The 12,886-nt window shown below is 42.1% G+C and overlaps 1 protein-coding gene across 4 annotated transcripts in view; it reads right to left on the bottom strand.

Moving 5' to 3' along the window:
* Window positions 1–12,886, bottom strand: part of SNX25 (sorting nexin 25) — a 182,358-nt gene that overhangs the window by 4,888 nt on the left and 164,584 nt on the right. For 2 of the 4 annotated variants that reach the window (XM_055112058.2, XM_034959501.3), the window contains 4 exons: window positions 12,452–12,565; window positions 7,503–7,667; window positions 5,496–5,613; window positions 1,355–1,421 (listed from right to left, as the gene is read on the bottom strand). In XM_055112058.2, the coding sequence (XP_054968033.2) occupies window positions 1,355–1,421; window positions 5,496–5,613; window positions 7,503–7,667; window positions 12,452–12,565 (464 nt within the window). The remainder of the gene's footprint in view (window positions 1–1,354; window positions 1,422–5,495; window positions 5,614–7,502; window positions 7,668–12,451; window positions 12,566–12,886) is intronic. The other 2 variants (XM_055112059.2, XM_034959502.3) reach the window with 1 other exon arrangement.

Below are 12,886 nucleotides of genomic sequence, written 5' to 3'. Positions count from 1 at the left end.
ATAGGCATGAGCCACTGTGCCCAGCCAACTAAAACTCTTTTTTAAAAATCTTAAGTAGAAGTAAACTTGTTTCTGACCACAAGGAAAATATATTCATTGGCAAATCAATAAAAAAATAGCAAATGTTCTTTACAGTGTTTCCTATTAAAATTTATAAGCTTTATATGGTAAAACTATTATACTAATCTTGTACAAATGTCTGACCACTAAATCTTTCACTTGGGAAAATCTGATAATTTCATCTTAAAACTTATTGTGTTATATAAAAAAGTGATTTTTAAAAAAATTTCTAGACGTTGACTCATATTCCTATTCTGCAGGAAATCATAATGTTTATCTTGTGAAGAATTCTGGGTATAGAGTTACCATATAAAAGATCTTGATAACAGTATTTCCAAATTCCAGGCACAGAGATGAAGCAGGCACCAGACCAGAGGGCCAGGTTAGGTCAGCTAATGGGTCTGGTGACTTCAGACAAGCAGTTGATCTCTTTGGTTCCACTTCTTCACCAACAAAATGAGAAGTGAGGCGAATCGCTAAGACACCCTTTCAGGCCTAAACCGATCTAAATCTATTCAACTTCTATTGGCTACATGACTTTGCAGTTATGAAAAATTCCAATAATTTCTTAGAAACTAATAATAATTGACTATATTAATTGAGTTCTGAGTAACAAACCCAGGGCTTTCATAAATGAATGATCAAAATATGGATCACTTTTTATGAGCAACATTAGAACACTCAGTGAAAGACTGGGATACATATATAATGCCTTTATGTATATGGATAATATAATATAGTTTAGAATAGACATATGGCTTTTAACAGTGCTAGATGACAGGGCCACACACACGCCCCAGTGGACACGCAGATATTAACTAACAAGAAGAGTTAGCACTTCAGTGCTACACAACTGTAAAAACCTTAATACATGGTCTGTATTTTCCTCTAAGTAAACGCCTGCCATGTGATGCTCATCCTACTTTCCTTCTGGCTTAGAGTCTGAACCTTAAACTGATTCTCATTATTTGACATAAAAACATTCTACCCAAGATACTCAAACTCGTCGTCATGATTAAAGGGGAGCTCTACAGAGCACAACCTCCTGACCCTCGCCAGTCAGAGTGTGGAAGTAGCTCAAGCTTTTCTTATCTAACTTGCCACATGCGTTCTGTGGGAGAAATTCTTTTAGAAATCGACTCTCCTATCCAATCTTAGAATCATATCAGAAACGAAAAGTGAGAGAAAATTAAAGACTTTCAGTTAAATGACTGGCTGCTAGATCATAAGGTAATTTGACTGTCAAGGCAAAAGAGTAGGGCACGGATCCAAATATTAATTTCATACAACTCACTTGTTGATGGTTCTTCCGAAAGTGACCTGAACGAGGGCAATTAATGTTCTTCTCACCCATTTAAACACTAAAACAGAAACCAGAGGAAAACTTTTTATCACAGGGTATCACAATTTGGGACATTTTCATAGCTGTACAAAGCATAAATCTTACCATTTAAGATGATTTCAGTCCTGCCATCAAGTCATGGCTATGACATCTGCAGAATTTGGGTTTAGGTCAGGAAAACTCTTCTGACTAGGCTTTCATTTTCTACTAAGCAACTGATGAGATGAAGCCAGAGTTTTTACAGTGTTTCGATGCCTCCCAACAGCTGAGCTCGCAAGCGGAAAGAGAGCTTCATCTGTCCCTGGGCTATTGACAACGTGTCTGTTTTCCACCACCACACAGTGTAATTCCTATTTTAGATTTCTGTCTGGCTTGCTGAACCCACTTTTTGAACACACTGCTGAATGAGAAACATCTGTAGTCAAATATTTTGAAATATTAATGAACGGATAGGTCTAACTGTTCCTGTCTGAAGCGGTTTGCAGATCACTGTGTACTTTATATATACTACGCATTTGGGAGAGGATAAGTGAATGGTGAAGAGGCAGGACCCTGAATGAGAAATGAATTTGGCCGTCTCCAGTGCCACCCCCATAGCAGCAGGGCACAAGTCACCTTCTCTGAGCCCCAATTTCCTCATCTGGAAAGGATGGTATTAACATGTGCCTTTCTTTGCTCTGAAGGTCTTTCCCCGTGTGTGAGAAAGACTGTGAAGGGTTCTACAGATCTAAACTTTTATTGTTAACATAGAGACACATTTTTATAGGTATAGAAACTGAACATAAACCAATAGAAGGCAAAGAAATGCTATGAGGATATTTTAGGTCCACAAATTGGAACCTAAACCGAAATTTTCCTTTCTATATTCACCTCCATCTATTGAAGTGTTTGGCTACTGACATACGAGGAGATAAGAAATTCAGACTCGGTCATAATGGAGCCAAGAGTTCAGGGCTCTTGTACCCACTAAGAAAAGCTAACAATGGCAAATTCACAGAAGTCTCTGTACAAGGGCAACCACACAAATAGAAAAATCATAGAAAACACAGACTTGGCACTAGACATTAATATACTCTAAAGCCATTTCTAATTTTTTTAATGGATCAAAATATCCAGTTAAAGTAGTATGAATTCTTCATGTAAAGTCAAGTCTTGGAGTCGGAACCAAACCTCAAAAATGTCTTAAACTTTTTGATGGAATTTGCTGGAATGCTGCCAAGCATGTTCATTTTAGGTTGGCATTGAGGCTGGGATGAGCATGTCTATCAGTGATGATAACTTCGCTTTGTCTTTCTAGGGCAGGAAAGAGGTGGCTCATACCTAGAGGGTCTGAGGACAAGTGCAACTCTAGGAAGAGTGCCTGATGACCAAGGGGTTATTTTTAAAAAGGGGGCAGGGGTATTACTGGTCCCTTTTTGTAAACTAGAGCAGAAACCAAAACTCATTTTGCTACAAATTTTCTATCACTGATAGCCCCTTACTCTATTACTTTTCCCTCACCTTCCCTAGTCCCCAGTAACCCCCCGATACACACACACAGACACACACACACACGAGCCCCATTACTCCAAAGGCTTGTTTGCTCAAAGTCACAGAGGCAGCTGCAGCAGCACTAGGATTCTGCTGACGACGAATAGATCACATCTCATTATATATGAGGTTCTATTTATTCTCTCTGAAATGCCACTAGCAAAACCGAATATGTTCCGAGCAGGCAGAGATGGAGGAAGTGCATGCTGCAGGCATGGTGAGGAGCCCTGCTCCAGCTGATACTGGCTCTGACATGCCTACTGTGTCTCTTAAGCTCTGTACCAATAGCAAAGACAAAAACAATGATGAAGGCTAGGACAGTGTCCTCATTCTTATCAACTCTATAGGAAACCGGGGAGACTCATGATTTAATGGGCCACATTTCACCAAACAAGAGTCAGACTTTGGGTGGATTACTATTTGTCTATATTGAATCAAGTTAAACATCACTATATATGTCTTAAAGTGTCTCAAATATTAAAAGGCTATTAGGTTTTTTATCTGAAAGGATTTTTCATATGTGGATGATATTCCATCATATAGATATTTCTTAAATAAGTTATCTTCCATTTCTAAAATGTATCTTAGTTCCAACTTTTCATTATTGTAATTATGCTAAAATATCCTTATGTGTAAATCTCTGCCTGCACTTTAGAATTTAACTTTGTCTATTGCTTAATGTGAGTTACATTTTTGGACCCTTAATCTGTAAATTCACTGATGGCAGAATCTGTTATCTGATATGGTTTTGTTTCCCTACAGATCTGTATCTAAAACATATGCTCTCAAAGTGTTTGATGACTGACATTATATATTCTCTTAGCTTTGGCTCAGAAGCTCTCAAAGTCTTTGATGATTGACATTATATATTCTCTTAGCTTTGGCTCAGAAGGAGAAAAAGGTCAATGAGCAAAGGTAATTCATTCTGGCACTTAACATTTTTCTTGCCTATTCACTCATCAGTGCATCCATCCGGGCATTTTATTGATCCCCTACCATGGATCAGGCATTGTAGTAGATACTGAGGATTAAGACACAGAAGACAAATTCAAGTTGCACTTGAAATTTTTTCATCTGTTAGTAATTCTTTAAGTGACATGTTAAGGGATTTATAAATGAGAAGGGATCCACAGCCCCATTTCCTATGTAAGACCAACTGGTAGCCTACTCCTTTGCCTCAAGGGAAAAGGTGCTGATGTGAATGGACAGAGCCCAGGACATGGACGCTGCACTATTTGGCTGGCTGGTGCCACTACTGAGTCTTACTAACCCTTGCTCTTCTCATTTGCTTCCTCTTCGAGGTGGTCAGGTGTGCCCGAGGGCACCTGCCATATCCCTAGCTGGTACTGAGGCTCTAGGTATGACAAAGTCTACTGGTGTCAAGATTTAGAGTGTTGGGAGCTGTGAACGTGTGGACGGAGAGTAGCATTAAGTCCTATTCAATGCTCAACACTAAGCCATGGAGTCCAGTTTACCTTTCACCAAGGTGATGCTTTCGGGGAGAGGCACTTGTATAGCTCTTAAGGAAATGGAACTTTGATCCCCATTTTACAATGGTTTCTTCTACGTACATCTCTCCTTGAGGATTCACTAGGGTAGGATTTCTCAACTCCAGCATTACTGTCATTGGGGGCAGGATAACTGCCGCGGGGCTGTCCTGAGCACAGTACAATGTTTAGCAGTATCCCAGACTCTACCCGCTAGATGCCAGTAGCACCCCTCACTCCAAGTTAAGACAATCAAAAACATTTTCAGACATCACCATATGTCCCTCCTTCCCTCCATGAAGAACTACTGCTCAAGAGGAAAAAAGGCAGCTGAAAAATAGGGTGGAGGCATTCCCAGGTCCTTGGCCATGGAATTATCCTAACACCAACACTCACCTTTAACAACAGGATTCTTCTGTGCTAAGCAAAACCGTTTTCTGTATAACTTTCAGTGATAAGGCAATGGAAGCTACGCCAAGTCACATAAAAAGCAACGTGAAGGATTCTAACCTTCTGTAGTCAGAGGAACATGGGGAAGAGTAAATCAGGACGCTATGCTACGTTAGGACAGAGATGATACCTGTCTTGGGGTTGTATATGTAGCATAGTATCTGCTTGGCTCTTTTTTTTTTTTTTTGAGACGGAGTCTCGCTGTTACCCAGGCTGGAGTGCAGTGGTGCGATCTTGGCTCACTGCAACCTCCACCTCCTGGGTTCAAGCAATTCTCCCACCTCAGCTTCCCGAGTAGCTGGGATTACAGGCATGCGCCACCATGCCCGGCTAATTTTTGTATTTTTAGTAGAAACAGGGTTTCACCATGTTGGTCAGGATGGTCTTGATCTCTTGACTTCATGATCCACCCGCCTTGGCCTCCCAAAGTGCTGGGATTACAGGCGTGAGCCACCGTGCCCGGCCTGGGTTGGCTCTTAAAAGGCTATGTTGAATGAATGGATGCATGAATATAAATACATGTCTGATGCATTTCAGCAATAAAGGTATATTAAACGCATGTGCATGTACGATTATATATACCACTTAACTAGCAAATACCACTAAATAATAACAAAGAAGCTTACTTCCTCGAAGTTCAAAAATCTCCCCAATCAACATGAAACATGGTTCAGCCAAGGCGTCTTTCCTCCCATCCACATCATCACCATAATCTGACAGGTCACTGTCCTCCTCTGTCTCCTCCTGGGAATACAGCAAAGTCATAGGAAGCAGATAACTTATCCAAGAAAATTGGTAGAGTTGTTCTCCCTCTTCAAGTGTAAATTCCAAACTATCTGCTCGTATTTTAGCCTTAATTCTTTAGTTTTCATGCAGAAACTACCATTTCCAACACAGAGGACAGATTCAGAAAAGCTTGATTCTCGAGCCTTATTCAAGGCTTAAAATAAGCTAATTTAAAAAAAAAATCTGTCGCTGTATTATAATCAGTGAATTAATAGACGATAAAATAGTTTTCTAACCATTTTGAATTTCAAAACTAAGGCTTTTAACTTATTTATTTTTTAGTCTTCACTCCCTTAAAACAGCAGGAAGTAAATAATTTTAAATTCACTGCTTTTTTTCAAACATGCATTTTCAAGTAATTTAGTTATTTTTAAAGCTGTGACTTAAGCTTTTATTCTGTCCTTCAGCTAGTCCCATTTCTTGATCTGCGCATCAGCAGGTTTCAGTTAAAAACTCATGACATACCAGGCACCAGGCTAATGCAAATGAGTGTGAGGGAGATCTAGACTTCTGTGGCCCACTGCCTTCTGGGGAGACTGACAGACACACAGGCAGGTGTTATGATAGGGCAGGAGAAAGTGCTGTCCCAGAGCTGCAAACATTAGGTGCTGGAGGGCAGCTGAGGATGGGCACTGCAATGTCTGTGTAGAGGTAGGAGCTGAAGTGCGAGCCCAGGCAGGTCTTTGGGAGATACTTACTTACATCAGGCGAGCAGAGGAAGGGACAGGGAAGTCATAGAGGCTGGAGGAGTTCTCTAAAAACAGCAACACAGAAGTCCAGCAACAGCAAACGCCTCAAAGAGGCTGAGAAAGGTAAAGACTGAGAGGAAGCCACTGGCAGCTTCAGAGTCACTTCATAGAGTGACTGAGTCATATATCAACTCCAGGGGTTCAGGAATAAAAGGGAGGTGAGACAGGTAAGCAGCCAAGTACAGACGGACACATGAAGGAAAGAGATGGGAGATGCTTGCAGTGGGGCGTGGGTAGATGTGTGGACTGGAGCAGGTGTGGGTGTGCTCTGTGGGACGTGCTGACTTCCACCCCAGCTGAGAATGCAGAAGAACAGCATGCTGCTTTTCACCATCAGTTCCTCTGTCCAAACTCGAAGCCACCTCCGGTGAAGAGGCAGCAGCATTTGGCAATGGACTGAGGGGAAGCCACATTTCAGAGGTGGTCCTGTGCAATTTGCTAGAGGGCCAGGCAAGGCGCCTCCGTGGCGTGCACAGGAGCGCACAGCCTACTCTGGGGAGAAGTCTGGGGTTCAGAAGATGAGATCGAAAGCTCTGCAGGCTCTATACTTTCCCTTATCCACATACCATTGCCAGATCATCCTGCTTCAGAATATCCCATGCTTCTTCATGCCTGAGAATACAGCCTAAACTCTCAGCCTGGCGTGAACCTCGCCCCTCCCCACTTCTATGCTGTACCTAATCTTCCATTAGAGCACAGCACCAAACCCTCCAGTCCAGGCCAACGACCTCTGGCCTGTTCCATCAACACAACCTCCTCTACTGTGAACCTTCAGCATGAACCCCCCCACCCCCCCACCCCACAATGACGGCCCGCACTTGGCCTCCCCCGACCTGGGGACTGGCGCCCCGTGTGTAGCGGGGCTCCTGCAGAACTTCCTACTTGCATTTCACTTACCAACTCTGAAGTGGTAAAACCACTCTGTCCTCCCCTGCAAGTCACTTGGAAGAATTAAGATACAGAAATACAAGCAGGTGCCTCAAAATGTGACAGTGCTAATGACTGAAAAGAGAGGGATTTGCTTCCCCCCATGAGGAGCATGAGCTTAGTATCTGCTGAAATACACTACAAAAGTGGTTCACTCTTTCGACGGCTCACCTCCTGGTGGGAGAAGAAGTCGCGAGGAAATCTTTCCAAAAATGAGGATAATGAAAAAGAATTTTTTTTCCCCTGCACGTCAATAACCTTGAGGTAGTCAGGAGAAGGGCTCAAGAAGGCATAAAGTGCTTCACTCTGACACAGTCTTTCATCTGAAAGCAGATTCTGTGGAAGAAAGAGGATTAACTGCTCCAGTGTGGGAAACTATCTGTGTGGCTGGGAGCTACAAGTAAAGGCAAGCGAGGCGGAGCTGTCACGAATTTACTTTCATCAGACTTCTGAACCGAAAACCACTTCCCTTTCCCCCTGAAACAAACTATGTAAGATCAATTCTTAATGATCTTAATGGCAAACAATCCCCTCCAGGTTAACTAGTAGTGCCCAAATCACTCTGCTCATGGGAGATAACTATGCAGAAGGCAGAACTCACTCTGCTTTGCACTGCTTGGTGCAACAGAAAATTCTTACTTTACAGCTCACAGATCCCAGGCGCTACCACTTTTGAAATACAACTTTCAGTCATCTGTGTTTGACCAACTTAAATTTTTGCAAATTACACATGGATACCTCTAAATTGCCCTTTTATGGTTATATTCAGACTTTGTACATCAGCTGAAAAAAAGAACTTTGAGTTTTCACATGGTGGCACGACCTGCCAGGCAATAGTTTCATTTCCCAGTGCTGCCACTTTCCAGGCAGTGCGCAGTTACATAATTATGTAACAATTTCTTTTGTTTTCTTTCTTTTTGAGACGGAGTCTCACTCGGTCATCCAGGATGTCGTGCAGTGGCGCCATCTCGGCTCACCGCAACTTCCGCCTCCCAGGTTCCAGCAATTCTCCTGCCTCAGCCTCCCAAGTAGCTGGGACTACAGGTGCACGCCATCATGACTGGCTAATTTTCGCATTTTTTGGTAGAGATGGGGTTTCACCATATTGGCCAGGCTGATCTCGAGCTCCTGACCTCGTGATCTGCCTGCCTCAGCCTCCCAAAGTGCTGGGATTACAGGCGTGAGCCACCGCGCCTGGCCATATATAACAGTTTCTACCAGCCCTCAAACTGGAAAGTTCCCAAAGTTCTGTATGTACTTACCTGGCCTTAGGAGAGAGTAAAGAAGAACATAAATGGAGCTTGTCTATGTACAAGTGCTATGGTAAGACGGCAGAATTAACAATGTGACCACAGAATATTTACACATCTAGTATTATAAGACATTGGGCTTAGGAATATGTAAAGCTATAAGAACTGTCAGCCACATAGGGAGATGGAACACTCAGGAGCCAGCTATGCCTCTGATGACAGAGTGTGGGGGGAGGTGGAGGTTCAGGTCTAGTTCCAGAGGGGTTGGTCCATGATGGCAACATCCTATTTGTTTAGATGGCAAATGACCTGATGAACGCTATGACCCTCCCTAGAAAAATCACCTCTGAGAGGGCCCAATACTGCCCGCTGGGGACAAGGGGTCCACGGAGCACCATCAGCATTCACGTACCCTGCAGGAGAGACTGGCCTGGAGGTGAGCAGGCCCTGCCATGGCCATTGAGAAGGAGATTAAGGGGCATGGGCAGTGCCCCTACTGCCCTCCCTGTCCCTGAATCCTGCAGACAGTCTTTATTCATTTTTCAGAATTAAATGGTCAGTTCAACCTGTATGTGAGCATGGATCAGGAGTAGTGAGATGTTCTCCCCCATCTTGATGTCCTTCACTCATCTACTCTCTAACATTTTACAAAATAGCAGGATATACTAATGGTTAAGTCCCAAACTTAATACAATCAGCATATTAATAGGGAAATCATTACAGATGTAAATCTTTGGCCTTAAATTATATTCAAATGAAGGAAAACAACTCAAACAATTCAACAGCAAAACACACACACACACACACACACAATAATCCCATTAAAAAGTGGGCAAAGGACTTGAATAGACACAAATGAAAACATAAAAATGGAAAACAGGTATATGAAAAAATGATCAACATCATGAATAGGGAAATATAAGCCAAGGCCAGGAGATACCATCTCACACCAGACAAAAGAAAAGAAGTGTTGGCAAGGATATGAAAGAAAAGGGAACCCTTGTACGCTGTTGGTGGGTTTGTAAATTAGTACAGTCATTATGAAAAATGGTACGGAGGCTCCTCAAAAAATTAAAAATAGAGCTACCATAAGATCCAGCAATGTCACTACTGGATATACATCCAAAGGAAATAAAATCAGTATGTCAAAGATATATCTGCATTCCCATTTTAAAGCAGCACTATTCATAATAAAGAGGCAAGACATGGCATCAACTTAGGCGTCCAACAGACGACTGGATAGAGAAAACGTGGTATACATACATCAAGCTTGTCCAACCCACAGCCCGCGGGCTACACGCAGCCCAATGCAAATTTGTGAACTTTCTTAAAACATTATGAGAATTTTTTGTGATTTTTTTTAAGCTCATCAGCTGTCGTTAGGGTTAGTGTATTTTATGTGTGGCCCAAGACAATCCTTCTTCTTCCATTGTGGCCCAGGGAAGCCAAAAGATTGAACCCCCCGATATACATGATGGAATATTATTCAGCCATAAAGAAGAATGAAATCCTGTCAATTGCAACAACATGAATGAACCTGGAGGACATAAGTTGAGTGAAACAGACTAGGTACAGAAAGACAAATACTGCATGATCCCACTCATCTGTATAATCTGAAGAAAAACTGATATATTAGAGGTAGAGAGAGGTATTTACCAGAGACTGGGGAGGAAAGGATGGGAGAGATTGGTCAGTGGCTAGAAAGTTACAATTTAACAGGAGGAAAAAGTTCTGGTGTTCTGTTGCTCAGTAGGGTGACTATGGCTAACAGTAAAGTATTATATATCAAAAAGGAGCTAGAAGAAAGGTTTTTTAATGTTCTTACCACGAAGAAATGATAAATGTGGCTGGGCACAGTGGCGCACACCTGTAATCCCAGCACTCTGGGAGGCCGAGGCAGATTGGTCACCTGAGGTCAGGAGTTCGAGACCTGCCTGTCCAACATGATGAAACCCCGTCTCCACTAAAGATACAAAAATTAACCAAATGTGGTGGCATGAGCCTGTCTGTAATCCCAGCTACTTGGGGGGCTGAGGCAGGAGAACTGCTTGAACCCAGGTGGCGGAGGTTGCAGTGAGCTGAGATTGCACCACTGCACTCCAGCCTGGACAAGACAGCAAGAGTCTGTCTCAAAAAAAAAATAAAGAAATGATATGCATGTATCAAAATGCCAAACTGTACCTTATAAATATGTACAAGTGCAATGTCAATTTAAAGAATTCTTTAAAGGATACAAATATTCAGAACATTTTTTTTCAGTCTCAGAATGTCTAGCTTCTACTGCAGAGGCAAAACATGTTTTATGAGGCAAAGTTCCATGCCTCTGAGAACTTCAGGGCTTTAAGATCCAAAGTGTGATTAACAATTATACTCTGAATATAGATGGTGCAGCAAAGGAAAAAAGAGTGGTTGTTATTGAGGACAGCACACCTTTGGCCTTATTATTTAAAAACAGACTGATAGAAAATAATAAAGTGTTTAAAGGAAATTAAGAAAATATCTTCAGGGCCTTGGAGTAGGCCAAGATTTCTTAATAGGTGCAAAAGGCATTAACCATAAAATAAAAAAAATGATAAAGTGGGTTAAATTAAAATTGAGAACATCTGTTCATTAAAAGCAATCATTAAGCAAAAGGCAATCCATAGAAAGGGGGACAATATTTGTAGCACGTAAGATCTCACAAGGAACTCAGATCCAGAACATGGACAAACCCATAAAACATTATGGAAAGGATGAGCAGCAGCACAATAGAAAAGGAGACACAACAAATGGCCGGGCGCAGTGGCTCACGCCTGTAGTCCCAGCACTTTGGGAGGTCGAGTGGGCAGATCATCTGAGGTTGGGAGTTTGAGACCAACCTGACCAACATGGAGAAACCCTGTCTCTACTAAAAATACAAAAATTAGCCAGGCGTGGTGGCAGGCGCCTGTAATCCCAGCTACTCGGGAGGCTGAGGCAGGAGAATCACTTGAACCCGGGAGGCAGAGGTTACGGTGAGCCAAGATCGCGCCACTGCACTCCAGCCTGGGCAACAAGAGCGAAACTCCGTCTCAAAACAAAACAAAACAAAACAAACCACCAAACCCCCCAAACACAATGAGATACTACTACACCCAAAATGGCTAAGAATAAAAACGCAAAAGATAAGTGTTGGTGAGGATGTGGAGCAATCAGAACCCTTACACACTGCTGGGGAGTGTATAAAACTGCTGTGACCATGAAGAAAAATGGAGAAATCCTAATCCCTGGGCATCAGCCGACAGATATTTGCCAAAAGACAAGTACTAGACGTTTATATAAGCACCCTTTGTAAAAGCCTCAGAGTGGAAAGGAGCCAAAGGCTCATCAACAACGGAATGAATTTGGAATGCAGTGTATTCACACAATGAAAACCTCTCACAGCAACGAAAATGAATCATCTACAACTAAGATGACAGGATGGATGAGTCCTATGAACATAATGAGTGAAAGAAGTCAGAAACGAAGGAATTCACACTATACGGTTCCATTTATATAAAGTTCAAAGACAACTGTAACTGATTTATGGTGCTGGAAGTCGGGACAGCAGTTACCTTTAGAGGGGCTGCAGCGATGGGAGGAAGCTGGGGGCTGCTGGTGATAACCAGTGCATTGGACTGGGTGCTGGTTACATGGGTGTGTTCAGTTTGTGAAACGGAGACAGTTATACACTTACGTGTATTTTTATATGTGTATTTTCCTTTAATTAAAAAAAAACACCCAAGATATTTTTTTAGCATCTAGCATGGCTTGTGAGAACAAAAAGCAAACTACCAAGCTCGTAGAATGATGACAGTTTAACCGTAAATAACTAATTTTTTCTCTCATATCCCACATTTTTCACTTGCTTACCTGTAAAAACTTATTTAATTGACTCTTCGACTTTTCCATAAACTTTTGATCTATAGATTTGAAAGGCAGCTTGCTAAGAGAAGGCAACTGGACTTTTTTTAAAGAAGGGACGCACTGTGGGGCGAAAAGTGAAATGTTAGTATTTTGAAATTACATTTTAATCTTAAAAAAGATTTAGAATAACAATTAGAACAAAACAAATCTCCTCCTCCTGTACTTGTTCCTCTGAGGTGAAAACCTACCCATTTTAATCAGGCTCGAAGAATCGGGAGGAACGGAAACTTTGATGGAAAAAACTAAAGCACATCCCCAAACCTACAGATCCCTGGGAGCTGGGAAGTCACAAAGCCAGGCTGGTATGAGGGATCTGCACACCACGCAGGGTGGCACATGATGTGACAAATGGAAACCTGGCTCACAGAAAGTTTTTCAACT

The sequence above is a fragment of the Pan paniscus genome, chromosome 3, assembly GCF_029289425.2.
Source record: "Pan paniscus chromosome 3, NHGRI_mPanPan1-v2.0_pri, whole genome shotgun sequence".
Lineage (NCBI taxonomy): Eukaryota > Metazoa > Chordata > Mammalia > Primates > Hominidae > Pan > Pan paniscus.
Note: the sequence above shows the minus strand (reverse complement) of the source record. Positions and strands in the feature narration are given on the sequence as shown.